This window comes from Microcaecilia unicolor, chromosome 4, assembly GCF_901765095.1.
Source record: "Microcaecilia unicolor chromosome 4, aMicUni1.1, whole genome shotgun sequence".
Classification (NCBI taxonomy): domain Eukaryota; kingdom Metazoa; phylum Chordata; class Amphibia; order Gymnophiona; family Siphonopidae; genus Microcaecilia; species Microcaecilia unicolor.
The window spans coordinates 160,546,367-160,563,650 of record NC_044034.1 but is presented as its reverse complement, the minus strand read 5'-3'; the positions used below and the strand labels follow the sequence as shown (position 1 = coordinate 160,563,650).

The following is a 17,284-nucleotide window of genomic DNA, read 5'->3' as shown; positions in this document are numbered from 1 at the left end:
TTTTAGCAATTCACCAGAGCCTGTTGAAACACAGTGAAAACAAAGGCTCTTTCCGTCTGACAGCAATAAATAAGCAAATAAACACAGCACTGTGGTCTACTTCCTAGTTAGTGCTGATCTTTCATGTGCTAAGATAATGCCCCATGTAGCAACAGGTTTTAATGTACAAAAAAGCTTAACGCTATAAGCATGAAGTACATACAAATGACCCTGCATTAAAAAAAAAAATTGCTACTGATGCAACACATTAAAATTTAGAACAGATTAGTTTAGCCTGACTCTTTACTCCACCTGCAGGGGTGAAGATGTTATAAGAAGTCAAGGATGATGATTGACAGGAAGGACACAAAGGTCCGGTGCTCTTGGTTTGTCCCCGACCTCACTATTCTTCCCCAAGATAAGATCAGTTGCCGTACTCTGCCTCCATTCCACTCGAGAAGGGACAGGTACCCTGTTATTCTGTAATTCAAACTGGAAAAGGGACAAGTGCACTGTTATGTCACCAGAGGCCAAAAATGCCATTCTAAGGAGGGCATTCATGACTGAACAATGCCGCTTTTCAAGTTTGCCCACTGAGGCAACCCAAAAGACAAACCAAAAAAGTATCTATGTCCGAAGTGGGGCTGGCCTATCCTGCTAGGGAGGTATCCACCTTCGAAGCAAGAGCTACCCTTTCCCAGGCAAGCCTTGTCCTCATCCTGAGACACACATGCATTTTTGTTGTAGCTTCTGGGTCATCTAGCTCTAGCAGTCACCCCACAGGCCATGAATGTCATGAAAAGCAGAAGGAACCAATCACTAAAGAAAAACAAACAAACAACAAGAAACAGGTAACTCCAATTTAAAAAATTAAATTGTAAAAAATATATATATTTTTAACATTAACACAAATGTGCAGATATAAAAACATTTCGGAGTCCATTTGTACAAGTTTATTATAGTTCCAGTAGCAACCATGAATTTTACAATCACCGGCATCCATTGTGATCACAAGTAAGTGTGAAAGAAAACCAACTTCTTAAGAATCTGTAATGATAATCAGTGGTGATAGCTTCAAAAAGACAAGTCAGTAGGAAGAAAGGGAAAAAGATCTAACTGCAGCAGTCCACTGTTAAATAAAAGTGGCCAAGGATTCAGGGTGGGAGTTCCTGCACCACATCACTCAAAACATACTAAGAGCTGTGTGGGAAAAACTGCAGAGATGCTGCTACTTTTAATAAGTGAGGAAACCAGCAGCCCCCACTACAATTACATCAACCATCCTTGACGAATGAAAATGGATGATGACATAGGAGTGTCAGGGGACAATTTTCAGGGAGTTTCAGTTACAAACAAAAACTCCAAATTCCCCATCAGGGTGTTTTATCCAACTATAACGAGAAATCAGAAGTCCTATAAATAATTCCTCAATCAGTACTCATTTATTCATCTTGGATGGCTGGATGTGACATTGATCCTTCTAGATTAATCTAGATCGGTGGTTCTCAACCTAGTCCTCAGAGCACATCCAGCCAGTCAGGTTTCCAGGATATCCATAAGGAATATGTATCCCTTCTTATACAGTAACTACCTGAATATCAATTCTTTATTAGTATCAAAAGAAAAGTTCACTAACAACAGGAAGGAGCCATATTGTGGAAAACAATTAGGAGTAAAGAACTTTTAAGAAAAAATATTGCTATGAAAAAATAAGTAGGAATGTTATATTGCACATTTCTGTACCTTTGTAAAAAAAACTGTGTGGGTTTAGATGGATAGTATGAATGTGGTAGGTTGTGAAAGAAGGTGTGGTAGGTTGTGAAAGAAGGTATATTAGAGTTGTGGATGAGTAAAACAGAAGTATAGGAGAACATGTATAATATTGGAGTATTGTGAAATATTTTAAGATCTTTTTGATACTAATAAAAATTGATATTCATGTATGGTAGTTACTTTATAAGAAGGGATATTTAATTGTAGTAACTAGATTGAAAATTTAGGAATCTCATTGTAGTAGATAGGTCTATAAGGAATGACATAAATGTATATATGAAGGAGGCAGTGCATGCAAATATCTCTCAGGTATTTTAGTTGTGGATATCCTGAAAACCTGATTGGCTGAGTGTGCCCCCCCCCCCAACAAAAAAAAAACATTTATTTGGGCAAAATGCTATTGAGTTCACTGTACTTCAAGGATATTACAACCTAGGCAATACATGAGGTTTTGGTTTCTTCACACTATATTAATAGCTTGGGTTCCTAGTCAGCCATTAATTTTGGATTCTGAAAGTCTACTTGACAGGTATTCTGTTTGCATGCTTGGGCCTGGCTGGAAATTCAACTGCAAATATGAATGGCTTAGAAAGTATAGGGAAAGGGAAATGGGACTTGATATACTGCCTTTCTGAGGTTTTTGCAACTACATGTTTTCACTTATATACACTGTCAGCCAGCACATTTGCTTATTTCCGATCTGACGAAGAAGGGCAACCTTCGAAAGCTAATCAAGAAATGTATTAAGTTATGTCCAATAAAAAAGGTATCATCTTATTTTCTTTTCCATGTTTTATTTTGTTTGATTTCTATTGATAACCTTAAGAGTGGACTAACACGGCTACCACACTCCTCTACTTCTGCAACTACATTCAAAGTGGTTTACATATATTCAGGTACTTATTTTGTACCAGGGGCAATGGAGGGTTAAGTGACTTGTCCAGAGTCACAAGGAGCTGCAGTGGGAATTGAACTCCGTTCCCCAGGATCAAAGTCCACTGCACTAACCACTAGGCTACTCCTCCACAGTAACCAGAGTGGTAACCTGCAGAGTAAATTTTTTAGCATGGTTTTGGCACGTGCTAAACTCAGAACTGCAGGACACCTGAGTGCATCCTGCTGTAATACCTTTTTAACATGCAGTAAGCATGCATTAGTGCTTACTGCTGCTTTGTAAAAGTGCCCCAAACATTATTGTGTATCCTCTAGTTGTAAAGAAGGATGTGCTGAATGTAGGACAATGGATAACAAAACTGAATTGAGAATTTTCAGAATTCTTTGGATAGTTGCCAGAAAACATTAATACATGAGCAGTCGAAGATCATATGAGCTAAGATGTCATTTTGTTTACAATGCCAGCAAAGTTTGGTATTGGCAATGGTCACCCTCCATCTTCTAACTAATGCTCATATTGCCCTATGAAGTAGAAAATACAGAGATTGGGAAAGTTTGACTGTGTAGGTCTGTTGACCTTATACCAAAAGTATTCCCAGTTTACAGTCTGATCAGTAATTTCCAGAACTAGTTCCCAGATTTTTGTAAATCCAAGATATGCATGAAAAGAGAAATTAAGAATTTTGTAAATCAGTGAACGACTTGCTTTCCACTAATGGTTTCTTTTTACTTAGATCATAAATAGAAGAGGTTTCTTGTAAGTTTTCAAAATTTATGGAGCTCTTTTTTATTCTTTGTGTAAGGCACAGCCAATTAAATTACTGATTTTTAAGTTATATTTTTGTGAAAGTTTTTCAAAAGAGTATAAAATATGGTTAGAGCAAAGGTGTTTTAAAGACCAAATACCATGAGAATGCCAAAGGGGCCAAAACATAATTGAGTCATCAATTTAAAATTTTGGACTGTACCAAAATGACAAATTAAGGGAGTTCCAACAGCCACGTTTTACATTTATCTAATAACAGTAAGGCTTTATGAGTGTCTAATAATAGTTTACAATCTACGGGACCGTTTTACTAAAGGTTTGCTGTGCGGCAACCCGGAACTACTGCTGGCCCAATGCATGAGCCAACTGTAGTTCCACCCCCTTAACACCACCTCAATGGGTTGAGGTAAGTGCCCCTGCCCCCGAAATGGCAGCCTGGAAAGTGCAAACTTATCATACAGCCAATTCATTTGTGGTTATTTTCATCCCCAGCATGCAGCAAAAACAGCTGCTGCCACTAGCTCAGCGCCCTTTTTACCGAAGCTAAAAGGGCCCCTATGACCTTGGGAGGTAATATACAAGTTGGGAGTAAATGCAGGCCCAGGCCACATATATTCCGCGTATTAAAAAAGGAGGACGGAAGACCAAACGACAGCCAGAGTGGTTAAAAAAGTGAGGTAAGGTAAAATTATGTATCATACCTGATAATTTTCTTTCCATTAATCATAGCTGATCAATCCATAGACTGGTGGGTTGTGTCCATCTACCAGCAGGTGGAGATAGAGAGCAAACTTTTGCCTCCCTATATGTGGTCATGTGCTGCCGGAAACTCCTCAGTATGTCGATATCAAAGCTCCATCCGCAGGACTCAGCACTTAGAGAATTACACCCCCGAAGGGACACTCTGCCCAGCTCACCACCGCCGAAAAGGGGGAGGGGAATTAACCCAGCTCATCCCCACACAAGTGGGGGAGGGGAATCCGTCCAGCTCATCCCCGCGGAGCGGGGGAGGGACACCACACCCGCCGATGCGGGGGGATCTGGCTTATCCTGCAACCGCAACCGCGGGAGGAGCTGACTGACCCTAACACCGCCGAAGCGGGAGGGGTACAAAGCTGCCCTACAGCCGCACGAAGCGGGAGGGAGTGCCGGCAGAATTTAAATCTCAATCCAGCCCCGTAAAACGGAGGGGAGAGGAATGCAGCAGCTCACTGTAACACAAACTCGTCTCAACTCTTGAAGAATCCAAGTGAAAGAAGAACTTGAACACGAAGTCCTCCTGAAGTAACTGAAGGCTAAACTTGAACCTAAAATTCAACCAGAATATAAACAGTACAGATATCTGGGAGGGGCTATAGATTGATCAGCTATGATTAATGGAAAGAAAATTATCAGGTATGATACATAATTTTACCTTCCATATCATCAAGCTGATCAATCCATAGACTGGTGGGATGTACCGAAGCAGTACTCACCCAGGGCGGGACATAGAAATCCCTGACCGCGACACTGAAGCTCCAAACCGGGCCTCCGCCCGAGCAGCCACAGTCAAGCGGTAATGCCTGGCAAAGGTATGGGCCTTCCCCGCGGCCACCTAAGCCGCTGCAATGGCTTCCTTGCCCATCTTGCCACTGTAGGCTTAGAAGCCTGCAGACCCTTACGAGGACCTGTAAACAGGACAAACAGATGATCCGATTTCCGGAAATCATTGGTCACTTCCAAGTATCTGATGATGACTCGTCTCACATCCAGAAATTGAGAGCAGAGTATACCTCTGGGTAGACCTCCCTACGAAAGGAAGGGAGACAGAGCTGCTGAATCACATGGAAGCGAAAAACAATCTTGGGCAGGAAGGAAGGCACTGTGCGAATAGTCACTCCTGCCTCAGTGAACTGCAGAAAAAGCTCTCGACATGAGAGTGCCTGGAGCTCGGAAACTCTTCTGGCTGAAGAGGTAGCCACCAAAAAGACTGCTTTCAACGTCAGGTCTTTCAGAGATGCCCTCGACAAGGGTTCAAAAGGCGGCTTCTGCAATGCTCTTAGCACCAGGTTGAGATTCCACGCAGGCACCACTGAGTGCAGAGGAGGGTGCAGGTGATTAACTCCCTTGAGAAAGCGCACCACATCTGGCTGCGAAGCCAGGGAAGCAGCCTTCAGGCGGCCCCTGAAGCAAGCCAGAGCCGCTACCTGAACTTTCAGGGAACTGAGCGACAGGCCTTTGTCCAGACCTTCTTGCAGGAACGCCAACACTGAAGAAATTGGAGCAGTGAAGGGAGAAAGTGAGCCTGCTTCACACCACGCTGCAAAGATACGCCAAACCCTGGCGTAAGCAGTAGAAGTAGAGCGCTTCCTCGCTCTCAGCATAGTGGCGATGACCTTGTCTGAGAAGTCCTTCTTTCTCAGACGCTGCCGCTCAATAGCCAGGCCGTAAAACCAAAGGGGGGAGGGATCCTCCATCACCACGGGACCCTGATGCAACAGGCCCTGCTCCACTGGCAGCCGCAGAGGATCGTCCACTGAGAGCCTGATCAAGTCCGCATACCAGGGACGTCTGGGCCAATCCGGACCCACCAGGATTACCCTGCCGGGATGCTTTGCCACCCGGTCTAGCACCCTGCCCAACATGGGCCAGGGCGGGAACACATAGAGGAGCTCTTGTGTCGGCCACTGTTGGAGAAGAGCATCTACTCCCAGGGATCGAGGGTCCCGTCCTCTGCTGAAAAAGCGCGGCACTTGGCAATTGGCCGATGACGCCATCAGATCTAGGCTCGGCTGGCCCCAGCGCTTCGTGATGCCCAAGGACGCCTGAGCAGATAGCTGCCACTCTCCGGGCTCCAAGGTATGGCGACTGAGAAAGTCCGCCTTGACATTCATGACTCCGGCAATGTAAGCCGCTGACAGCTGTTCCAGGTTCGCTTCCGCCCACTGGCATAGATTCATGGCCTCCTTGGCTAGAGGGGCGCTCTTGGTACCTCCCTGGCGGTTGACATAGGCCACAGCCGTGGCATTGTCCGACAGGACCCGTACTGGCTTCAACGCCAGTACCGGGATGAACTCCAACAACACCAACCGAATGGCTCTGAGTTCCAGGAGGTTGATAGACCACTTGCCTCTGCAGGAGACCAGAGCCCCTGCGCTGTCCTTCCCAAGCAGTGGGCTCCCCAGCCCATCAAAGAGGCGTCTGTCGTGACGACAATCCACTCCGGGGTCACCAGAGGCATTCCTGCAGACAACTTGTCTGTCTGCGTCCACCAGCTCAGCGCCTTGCGCACTGCTGGGTCCAAGGGAAGGCGCACAGCATAATCCTCCGACATCGGAGTCCAGCGCAGCAGCAGAGATTGTTGTAGTGGTCTCATATGAGCCCTGGCCCAGGGCACTACTTCCATCGTGGCCGTCATAGAGCCCAACAGCTGCACGTAGTCCCAAGCCCGAATAGGAGAGGCTACTAGGAACTAGTCCACCTGAGCCTGAAACTTGACAATCCGATTGTCTGGCAGGAACACTCTGCCCACTTGGGTGTCGAATCGAACTCCCAGATACTCCAGGGACTGAGTCGGGCGCAGCTGGCTTTACTCCCAGTTGATGATCCACCCCAGGGAGCTCAAAAGAGCAACCACCCGGTTCACAGCTTTGCCGCGCTCTGCATAAGAGGGGGCTTGGATCAACCAGTCGTCCAGATAAGGATGGACTTGAACTCCTTCCTTCCTCAGGAAGGCCGCGAAGACCACCATTACTTTGGAGAAGGTCCGCGGAGCAGTAGCCAACCCGAACGGGAGGGCTCTGAACTGGAAGTGTCGGCCCATTACTGCAAAACGCAGAAAGCGTTAATGAGGAGGCCAGATGGGAATATGCAAGTACGCTTCCTTGATGTCCAAGGATGCCAGGAACTCTCCTGCCTTCACTGCCGCTATAACAGAGCGGAGGGTCTCCAAGCAAAAGTGCCGAACTTTCAAGGCCCAATTGACCCCTTTGAGGTCGAGGATAGGCCGTACAGAACCTCCTTTCTGTGGAATCACAAAGAAAAAGGAGTAACATCCCTTGCCAAGCTGATTTTCTGGCACCGGAACGACCGCACCCAGGCGGATCAGATTGTTCAAGGTCTGCTGCACTACCACAGCTTTGACCGGAGACTTGCAGGGAGAGAGTACAAACCCGTCTTTTAAGGGTCGGCAGAACTCTAGCTTGTAGCCGTCTCTGATGACTTCCATCGCCCAAGCGTCTGAAGTTATTGTGGTCCACTCGCCCATAAACGAGGACAGCCGTCCTCCAATCTGCACTGGGGCGTGGACCAAGGCCCCGTCATTGGGTACTAGACCCTGGGGGAGGACCGGAGGGAGCACCTCCGGGACGGCGGTCTCTGCGAAAGGAATGCTGCTTGGGGGAGAAGTTCCTCTTGAAGGAAGAGGGGGCAGAGAAGCCCGACCTGCCCGGGCGGTACCGACGGGTTTCCTGAAACCGTCCTCTGGAGGTACCAGGGCGAGTACTAGCCCGAGCCCTGACCTCTGGTAACTTCTTGCCCTTAGACGTGCCGAGATCGGTCACGATTTTGTCCAGCTCGACCCCAAAGAGCAGCTTGCCTTTAAAAGGCAATCTAGCCAGGCGGGATTTAGAGGCGTGGTCAGCAGACCAATGTTTCAGCCAAAGCCACCGCAGCGCAGAGATTGTCTGAGCCATGCCTTTCGCTGAGGCCCTCAAGACATCATACAGCAAGTCTGCCAAATAGGCTAAGCCCGATTCCAGGGGCGGCCAATCAGCCCTCAAGGAAAGATCCGAGGGGAAAGCCCGCTGTACCATAGTCAGGCACGCCCTGGCCACATAGGAGCCGCAAATTGAGGCCTGCAAACTTAAAGCAGCTGCCTCAAAGGACGACCTTAAGGCCGCCTCCAATCTTCTGTCTTGGGCGTCCTTTAGGGCCGTGCCACCTTCCACCGGCAACGCCGTTTTCTTAGTCACCGCAGTGATTAAAGAATCCACGGTAGGCCACAGATAGGCCTCACGTTCACTTTCAGTCAAAGGATAGAGGCGGGACATAGCCCTAGCCACTTTAAGGCTCGCTTCCGGGACATCCCATTGAGCCGCAATTAAGGTGTGCATGGCATCATGCACGTGGAAGGTTCTAGGCGGGCGCTTCGTCCCCAGCATAATGGCAGAGCCAACAGGGGCTGAGGGAGAGACGTCCTCCGGAGAGGAAATCTTCAAAGTGTCCATGGCCTGTACCAACAGGTTGGACAAATCCTCTGAGCTAAAAAGCCGCGCTGCAGAGGGGTCATCCGCTCCATCCGAGCGGGGATCCGTCTCCTCCAAGGAATCCGCAAAGGACCGTTGGGAGACCTCAGATACGCTGTCCTCATCTACATCGGAGGAGACAAAGTCCTCCAAGGCCTGGGAATCAACCCGAGGGCGTTTACCTCTGGGAACCTCAACCTCTTTACCAGACGAGGGAGCAGGGGCAGCGTTTTGCATAAGGAAAGCCTGATGCAGCAGCAAAACAAACTCGGGGGAGAAACCCCCCAGACTGTGTACTTCCGCAGCCCTAGACGCACCCTCAACCGGCGCTCGCAAGAGCGAGGGAGAGACATGCTGCGCATCCAAAATGGCGTCCGGCGCGACACTCCGCGAAGGAGCCGCGCGGGAAGAACGGCGCTTAACTGTAGCCGCTTTGGTGCCGTCGCCCAAATTAAGGGCGTTTATGGCATTAATGACTCCAACCTCAAGGGCGGCCCAAGAAGAAGCCGTCCGAGCCGCGTGGCCGGCCAAGATGGCGGAGGCGAGGAGCGGGGGATGGGCGTTTATGGCGGGAAAAATCGCCACGCCTGAGGAAGGACCGGGACATTCATCGGCCACGAAACTGTCACCCAACAAGGGCGAATCAGGCTTTAAGACCCCCGCATCCCCTCTAGAAGCGCCCAAGCGATCCGGGGAGCGACTCTTTACGCCCTCGCCCTCCGACGCCATATGCCACGTGGAGATAAATCGGGGAACCCCCTGCCCGCTATAAAAAGGTAAAAATTACCTGCTGTCCGCTCCGAGCTGTAACGACCTGGTGTCCCAGTGAGTAGCTGCAATAAACGTTTAAATAAACGTCGAAATAAACGCCTTTAAGGACGTTCAAAATTTTTTTTTTTTTTTTTTTAACGGAGCCAGCGGGAGGGGGGAGAAAAGGAGGGACCTGGCACCACCAGGTTTGCACTTGCTCAAAAGAGCCCTCAACCCCAGGCACTCAACAAAACCTAAAAATTAGGCTTGGAGGCCTAGCCAGAGCTGCTGCTGTGTGTGACCACCACCTGCTGAGATAGAGAACATACTGAGGAGTTTCCGGCAGCACATGACCACATATAGGGAGGCAAAAGTTTGCTCTCTATCTCCACCTGCTGGTAGATGGACACAACCCACCAGTCTATGGATTGATCAGCTTGATGATATGGAAAGGAAGCTATTAGAACTAAAAGAAAATATTTCAGAAAATGGAAGAAGGAACCGACTGAAAATAATAAGAAACGGCATAAGGAATGTCAAGTCAAATGCAAAGCGCTGATAAGGAAGGCTAAGAGAGACTTCGAAAAAAAGATTGTGTTGGACGCAAAAACACATAGTAAAAAATTTTTTTAGGTATATTAAAAGCAGGAAGCCGGCAAAAGAATCAGTTGGACTGCTAGATGACTGAGGAGTAAAAGGGGTGATCAGGGAAGACAAGTAGCGGAGAGATTAAATTAATTCTTTGCTTCAGTCTTCACCGAGGAAGATTTGGGAGTGATACCGGTGCCGGAAATGGTATTCGAAGCTGACGAGTTGGAGAAACTTAATGAATTCTCTGTAAACCTGGAGGATGTAATGGGGCAGTTCTACAAACTGAAGAGTAGCAAATCTCCTGGACCAGATGGTATTCATAAGTACATAAGTAATGCCACACTGGGAAAAGACCAAAGGTCCATCGAGCCCAGCATCCTGTCCACGACAGCGGCCAATCCAGGCCGAAGGCACCTGGTGAGCTTCCCAAACGTACAAACATTCTATACATGTTATTCCTGGAATTGTGGATTTTTCCCAAGTCCATTTAGAATACTGATAAGTGAAAAATGAGCTTGCAGAGCTATTGTTAGAAATATGTAATTTATCCTTAAAATCGAGTGTGGTACCGGAAGACTGGAGGGTGGCCAACGTAACGCCGATTTTTAAAAAAGGTTCCAGAGGAGATTCGGGAAATTATAGACTGGTGAGTCTGACGTCGTTGCCGGGCAAAATGGTAGAGACTATTATTAAGAACAAAATTACAGAGCATATTCAAAAGCATGGATTAATGAGACAAAGTCAACATAGATTTAGTGAAGGGAAATCTTGCCTCACCAATCTACTACATTTCTTTGAAGGGGTGAACAAACATGTGGATGAAGGTGAGCCGGTTGATATTGTGTATCTGGAGTTTCAGAAGGCGTTTGACAAAGTACCTCATGAAAGACTCCAGAGGAAATTGGAGAGTCATGGGATAGGAGGTAGTGTTCTATTGTGGATTAAAAACTGGTTAAAAGATAGAAAACAGAGAGTAGGGTTAAATGGTCAGTATTCTCAATGGAGAAGGGTAGTTAGTGGGGTTCCCCAGGGGTCTGTGCTGGGACCGCTGCTTTTCAACATATTTATAAATGACCTAGAGATGGGAGTAACTAGTGAGGTAATTAAATTTGCTGATGACACAAAGTTATTCAAAGTGGTTAAATCGCGGGAGGATTGTGAAAAATTCTAAGGGGACCTTACGAGACTGGGAGACTGGGCGTCTAAATGGCTGATGACGTTTAACGTGAGGAAGTGCAAAGTGATGCTTGTAGGAAAGAGGAACCCGAATTATAGCTATGTCATGCAAGGTTCCACGTTAGGAGTCACAGAACAAGAAAGGGATCTAGGGTTCGTCGTTGATGATACGTTGAAACCTTCTGCTCAGTGTGCTGCTGCAGCTAAGAAAGCAAATAGAATGTTAGGTATTATTAGGAAAGGAATGGAAAACAAAAATGAGGATGTTATAATGCCTTTGTATCGCTCCATGGTGCGACCGCACCTCAAATATTGTGTTCAATTCTGGTCGCCGTATCTCAAAAAAGATATAATGGAATTAGAAAAAGTGCAGAGAAGGACGACGAAAATGATAAAGGGGATGGGACGACTTCCCTATGAGGAAAGGCTAAAGTGGCTAGGGCTCTTCAGCTTGGAGAAAAGGCAGCTGAGGGGAGATATGATAGAGGGCTATAAAATAATGAGTGGAGTTGAACGAGTAGATGTGAAGCGTCTGTTCACGCTTTCCAAAAATACTAGGACTAGGGGGCATGCGATGAAGCTACAATGTAGTAAATTTAAAACAAATTGGAGAAAATCTTTCTTCACTCAACGTGTAATTAAACCCTGGAATTTGTTGCCAGAGAATGTGGTAAAAGCGGTTAGCTTAGCGGAGTTTTAAAAAGGTTTGGATGGCTTCCTAAAGGAAAAGTTCATAGACCATTATTAAATGGACTTGGGGAAAATCCACTATTTCTGGGATAAGCACTATAAAATGTTTTGTACTTTTTTGGGATCTTGCCAGGTATTTGTGATCTGGATTGGCCATTGTTCGAAACAGGATGCTGGGCATGATGGACCTTTGGTCTTTCCCAGTATGGCAATATTTATGCACTTATGACATTTCCCATTCAAGTTACTGCTTCTCTTATATAGTTGCGTGATAAGAATAAAACCAGAAAGTTAATAACACTCTTATCCTTAGTAGCTTTAAGTGTTTTCATGGCTATCTTTGGAGGTTTGTTTTTCCAAAGAAATTTAGACAATTTTGTAAAATTCTTTAGAGCAGTGTTCAGGTAGCATCATCAACATATAATTAATCTGTGGGGTTTGTACCAATTTGATTGTATCTAGCCTACCCTACCAGACCAAATTAAATGGTGACCATTTTGTGGTAGCTTCATTAATGATGGTCAAATTTTATTTTAGTATTAATGAATATATAGCTTCCTGTAAATCTTTATTAAGCCATATTTCTAGATATTTTAACTGGGGACCATTAAAGTTCAAAGCGATTTACACAGTTAAAGAAACCAAGGTATTCACTTGGGAGCTGCAATTAATAGAATACAACCATCTGGTAAATAAAGGTCCTATTTACTAAGGTACGCATGCTAAAATTTAGCATGCGCTAACCGTGCTGATGTCCATAGGAATTTTATAGGCATCTACACAGTTAGCAAACGCTAATGCTTAGTACGCACCAGGGGCCTAAGTATCTAAGAAAATAATTGAATAAAATAGATAGCCAATGGAGGAGTAGCCTAATGGTTATCTATGGAGGTGCAAATCCAGTTTAAATTACGTACAACGATTTTAAATACAATCTGTGGGAGGGTGTCGTTATATATACTGAATTCGACATGTATTCCAAATGGGGATAAGGTTGGTGCATTACAAAATACTCTTATTATTGCACTTCCCAGATCCAAATGGACTCCCATTATATGGTTATACTATTTAAATAATACATCACACCGTCTTTCTGTGGTAAAACCAAACTGTTTACATATTATATACATATACTCTTTCTGCCCCTAGTGGGCTCACTATGAGGCATATTTTCAAAGCACTTAGCCTTCCAAAGTTCCATAGAAACCTATGGAACTTTGGAAGGCTAAGTGCTTTGAAAATATGCCTCTATATGACTTTGTACTGGAGGCAATGGAGGGTTAAGTAACTTGCCTAGGGCAGTGTTTCCCAAGTCCGGGCCTGGAGTTCCCTTGATAGTTAGGTTTTCAGGATATCCACAATGAATATGCATGAACTGGATTTGCATATAACAGAGGCAGTAATCCATTTCATGCATATTCATTGTGGATATACTGAAAACCTGACTGGCATGTGGTACTCCAGGACTGGCCTAGGGTAACAAGAAGCTGCAGTGAGACTTGAACCTTGTCATTCTGGTTCTCAGCCTGCTACACAAACCACTAGGCTATTCCTCCATACTCATTAACATGTTGGGGTTATTTTGGTAAAGGGTAATGTGTCATGGATTTGATATTCCGCCTTTCTGTGGTACAACCAAAGTTGTTTACATATATTACAAAAACTTAGATTGTGAGTCCATTAAGGACAGAGAAAGTACCTGCAGTACCTCTGCAATGGAGGGCAGTGACTTGCCCAGAGTCGCAAGAAGCTGCAGAGGGAATTGAACCCAGATCTGCAGATTCTCTGCCCACTGCACTAACCATTGGACTGCTGCTCCACGCTGGTGTTTCTGTCACATGAACAAGCACTGTATCAGTAGTAACCAAGAAATAATGTCATCAAATGCCTGTTATACCTTTGTTCCCAGTCCCCACAACTAATTCATTAGCCAAGCACAAAGGGGATTAACACAAGAACAAACTTGTGTCTTCCCTTAAAATAGCCATATATTTGCAGGCATGATATACTTATATCAATGTGTGAATAATAAGCATCAGAGAGACCCTCATTCTTTTCTCCTTCAAGCACCACAGACTATTTATCTCATATTCCAGGTCCTCTTTTGAAGATTTACGACATGATATATACCAGTGTTCCCAAGTCCAGTCCTGGAGTACCCCTTGCAAGTCAGGTTTTCAGGATATCCACAATGAATGTGCATGAACTTGATTTGCATACACTGTCTCCGTTATATGCAGATCTCCTTTATGCATATTCATTGTGGACATCCTGAAAACCTGATGGCAAGGGGTACTCAGGATCAGACTTGGGAAACACTGATACATACCACTTTAATGGCCTGGTTAGAGTCCACTCTTAGAAAGTTAACCTCTACTTTACAGTGTAGGAAGATCAATTCCTCACACTTCTAAAGTAGGCCAGAAAACAGCAAGGGCCCACCAGGTAACTGGAAAACATGCAGAGTCCTTTTCCTAAAGTAAGCCATCTACAGCTTCTAAATTTGGTGATATTCAGATTGATTAATGATTTAAAAGAGCAGAGTATTAAAAGAATCATTACTGAAAAGGTAACTGCAGCAAAATGTGGTCAGAGGGGATATAGGGTAGGGAGCTCACAATAATAAATCTGCATTCACACGATCAGAGAGATAACCTAAACATGAGTACAAACCCAAAAGTGATCTATGAATTACATACCATTATGTCAAAGGTATGTAATTCATAGACATTACATAGTGTAGTTCCAAGGCTTTTTGGAACTACACTAAACATTTTGGCAAAGTTTGCTAGATTCTCAGCTAAATCATTATAAAGAAAATACCATAGTTTCATGGTAAAGACCTGCATCACTAAAGCTTTTTTTGACACATACCCATCTTGTGTCTATAAGGAAAAAAAAAAAACAAGATTGTAAAATCAGATCATAAAGACAGAACAGTTCACAAGCAGCTCCATCACATCAACTGAAGCCATATCACACAGAAAGCTAACACATGAAAGGAAAACAAAGCCGGGTATGCAACAGGGTTAAAGAATCAAGAAATAGTTCTAAGTTTCTAGCTGGGGAAGCTCACACCATTTTTTAAACTCAAATATGCCACCATATCAGAGCACATTTTTAAGGAACCAGTTTTGTACATAAAAAACAGAATTACATACAAAAACAGGCTTTTATAAAATTAGGTCACACCTAAAAACATAAACACTACAAGTCATTGCATACTTGTAAAGAGGGCATGAACAGGGGTGGGGATGAGGGCAGAGTCTGAATAACAGATGTATTTTATGAAATCTGTGCAACCATATGTATTGTGTATGTGTAATATCTGCACCTTCAATCTAGGTGCAGGATTTGTACTACTGTTTTATAGATACACAAGCATCTATGTGTCTTCATAAAGTAGCGCTACTGACCTCATACTATCCACATCTCAATGGTTTTTAACTCTCGTGTTGCCTGTCTGGGTGGACCCTGTCAGTGCTGTTCCGCTCCTTTGTCCTCTGACTTGGTGGACCCTGTCATGTTCAGCTCCCATATCCCATAAACTTGTGAACCCTGTCAGAGATTAGCTCCCATATCCCATCTATTGTTGTTCAGCTACGCTGCCCATCCTGTTATGTCTATGAAGATGAAGCCTATAAGCGTTTAGCTGCTATGTAAGAAGAACCCAATCAGCATTTTTGTTAAGGTTCATCAATATATAGTTTATTTACACTTGCTACACAAGCTGACATGTGGATCTGAGCAGTTTAAATAAAAACAAAAAAATTCAGAAATGACCTACAATACACTGACAGAAAAGGCAATATCACTCAGCAGTAGCAAACACTCAGAAAATTTAAAACGTTTTTGGGGTAGTGCTACTACTACTACTACTATTTAGCATTTCTATAGCGCTACAAGGCATACGCAGCGCTGCACAAACATAGAAGAAAGACAGTCCCTGCCCAAACCTGGTCCCAGAGGTACCGCAGCCAGTCAGGTGTTCTATAGGATATCTATAATGAATATTCATAAGAGAAATTTGCATGAGATGGAGGCAGTGCGTGCAAATCTCTCTCATGAATATTCACTGTGGATATCCTGAAAACCTGAGTGGCTGGGGTGCCTGTAGGACCAGGTTTGGGAACCACTGGGTTGGGGGATGGAAAAGGGGGAAGGGATGAATAGCATAGAAAATGTGATAGAGAAGAAGGAGGCACAAAATATAGGACACAAAAGCTGATCAGCTACTGTGTCCCATAAACTGGTAGACCTTGTCAGTGCTGTTCTGCTCCCCTGTCCTCTATGTTGGCGGTGGACCCTGTCCTGTCCTCACCCTCCCAAGATCCCCTACTACCTCTCCCCATGTTTTCAGTGTGCGAAGGTCCGGCTGCTGTCTGCTGAACAGGCAGAGAGGATAATGGGAAGAGGGATCTAAATGGCAAGAAACGGGGGCCGGGGCACAGAGAAGTGCACAGAACTCCATGATGACGTCGCTGCTCTGCTCACCTGCTGCTGGATCTTCCCGTCCTCCGTCACCATCCAGTGTGTGGTGGCACTGCCGGCCGGCGCCAGACTGAGAAGCAGACACACACCGAGCAGGCAGCCACAGCAACCGCGGCCACTGCACCACAGCTCCCAGTTCTTCACCATTTTTCCTCCCTGTACACAAATATGAATTCACATGCATCAGACTTGTGACACACATTTGCCTGGCCCTGCACTCACAAACCTCTCTTCGCCGGGGGGGGGGGGGGGGGGAGGAGGAGCAAGGAGGTTTAATCTTTGACCGGGACGCACACCTCTCCCCTCCCCTCCTCTCCTCTCTCCCGCGGCTTGACATCTCTCCCTCTCGCTTGTATTCTCCCCCTGTCCAGCAGGTCTTCGGCTCTCCCCCCCGCCCAGTGCGCCCACATCTCCCCCTCCACTCTCCTACCCCAACACAGAATCTCACCCTCTCCCCATCCCTCCTACCTTCAAACTCATTTCCGAGGTCGCCCGCGACCGGCCCCGCTGCTGTCCCTATCCGGAGCCCCGCCCCCTCTGACGCAAAGTAGTAGTTCCCTTAGCCACCCCTCTGACGCAACTTCCTGTTTCCGGCAGGGTGGTTACCAAGGAGGTGTAAAAACCTCTTTGGGTGAGAGCAAGATTTTCTCTAACCTCCTTGGTCACACCCAACCTTCTTGCTCCCAGTCCCACGCCCAGGGAGGTTAGATTGAGAACAATCAAAGCTCCTTGTGGGACGCGGCTGAGGGAAGGAAGTTGCGTCAGAGGGGGCGCGGCGCAGGAGAGGTCAAAGGTCAGAGGTAACATCATCACGTTTGAAGGTTGGACGGGAGTCGGGACTCACTGGTCTGGAGGATAAAGTGCTGTTAGTTTGGGTTTGAGTTTGAGTTTGAGAAAGAGGGATCGCGTGTGAGTTGCAAGCAGGCTTTATCTGGGTTTGCTTTCACTG

The 17,284-nt window shown here is 45.7% G+C and overlaps 1 protein-coding gene across 2 annotated transcripts in view; it reads right to left on the bottom strand.

The window, feature by feature from the left end:
• Positions 1 to 16,883, bottom strand: part of TTC17 (tetratricopeptide repeat domain 17) — a 194,194-nt gene extending 177,311 nt beyond the window's left edge. For both annotated transcript variants that reach the window (XM_030200804.1, XM_030200805.1), the window contains exons 1-2: positions 16,804 to 16,883; positions 16,339 to 16,491 (exon numbers count right to left, since the gene is read on the bottom strand). In XM_030200804.1, coding sequence (XP_030056664.1) covers positions 16,339 to 16,491; positions 16,804 to 16,815 — 165 coding nt within the window. In that variant the 5' untranslated portion in view covers positions 16,816 to 16,883. The remainder of the gene's footprint in view (positions 1 to 16,338; positions 16,492 to 16,803) is intronic.
• Between the last annotated feature and the right edge of the window lie 401 nt (positions 16,884 to 17,284).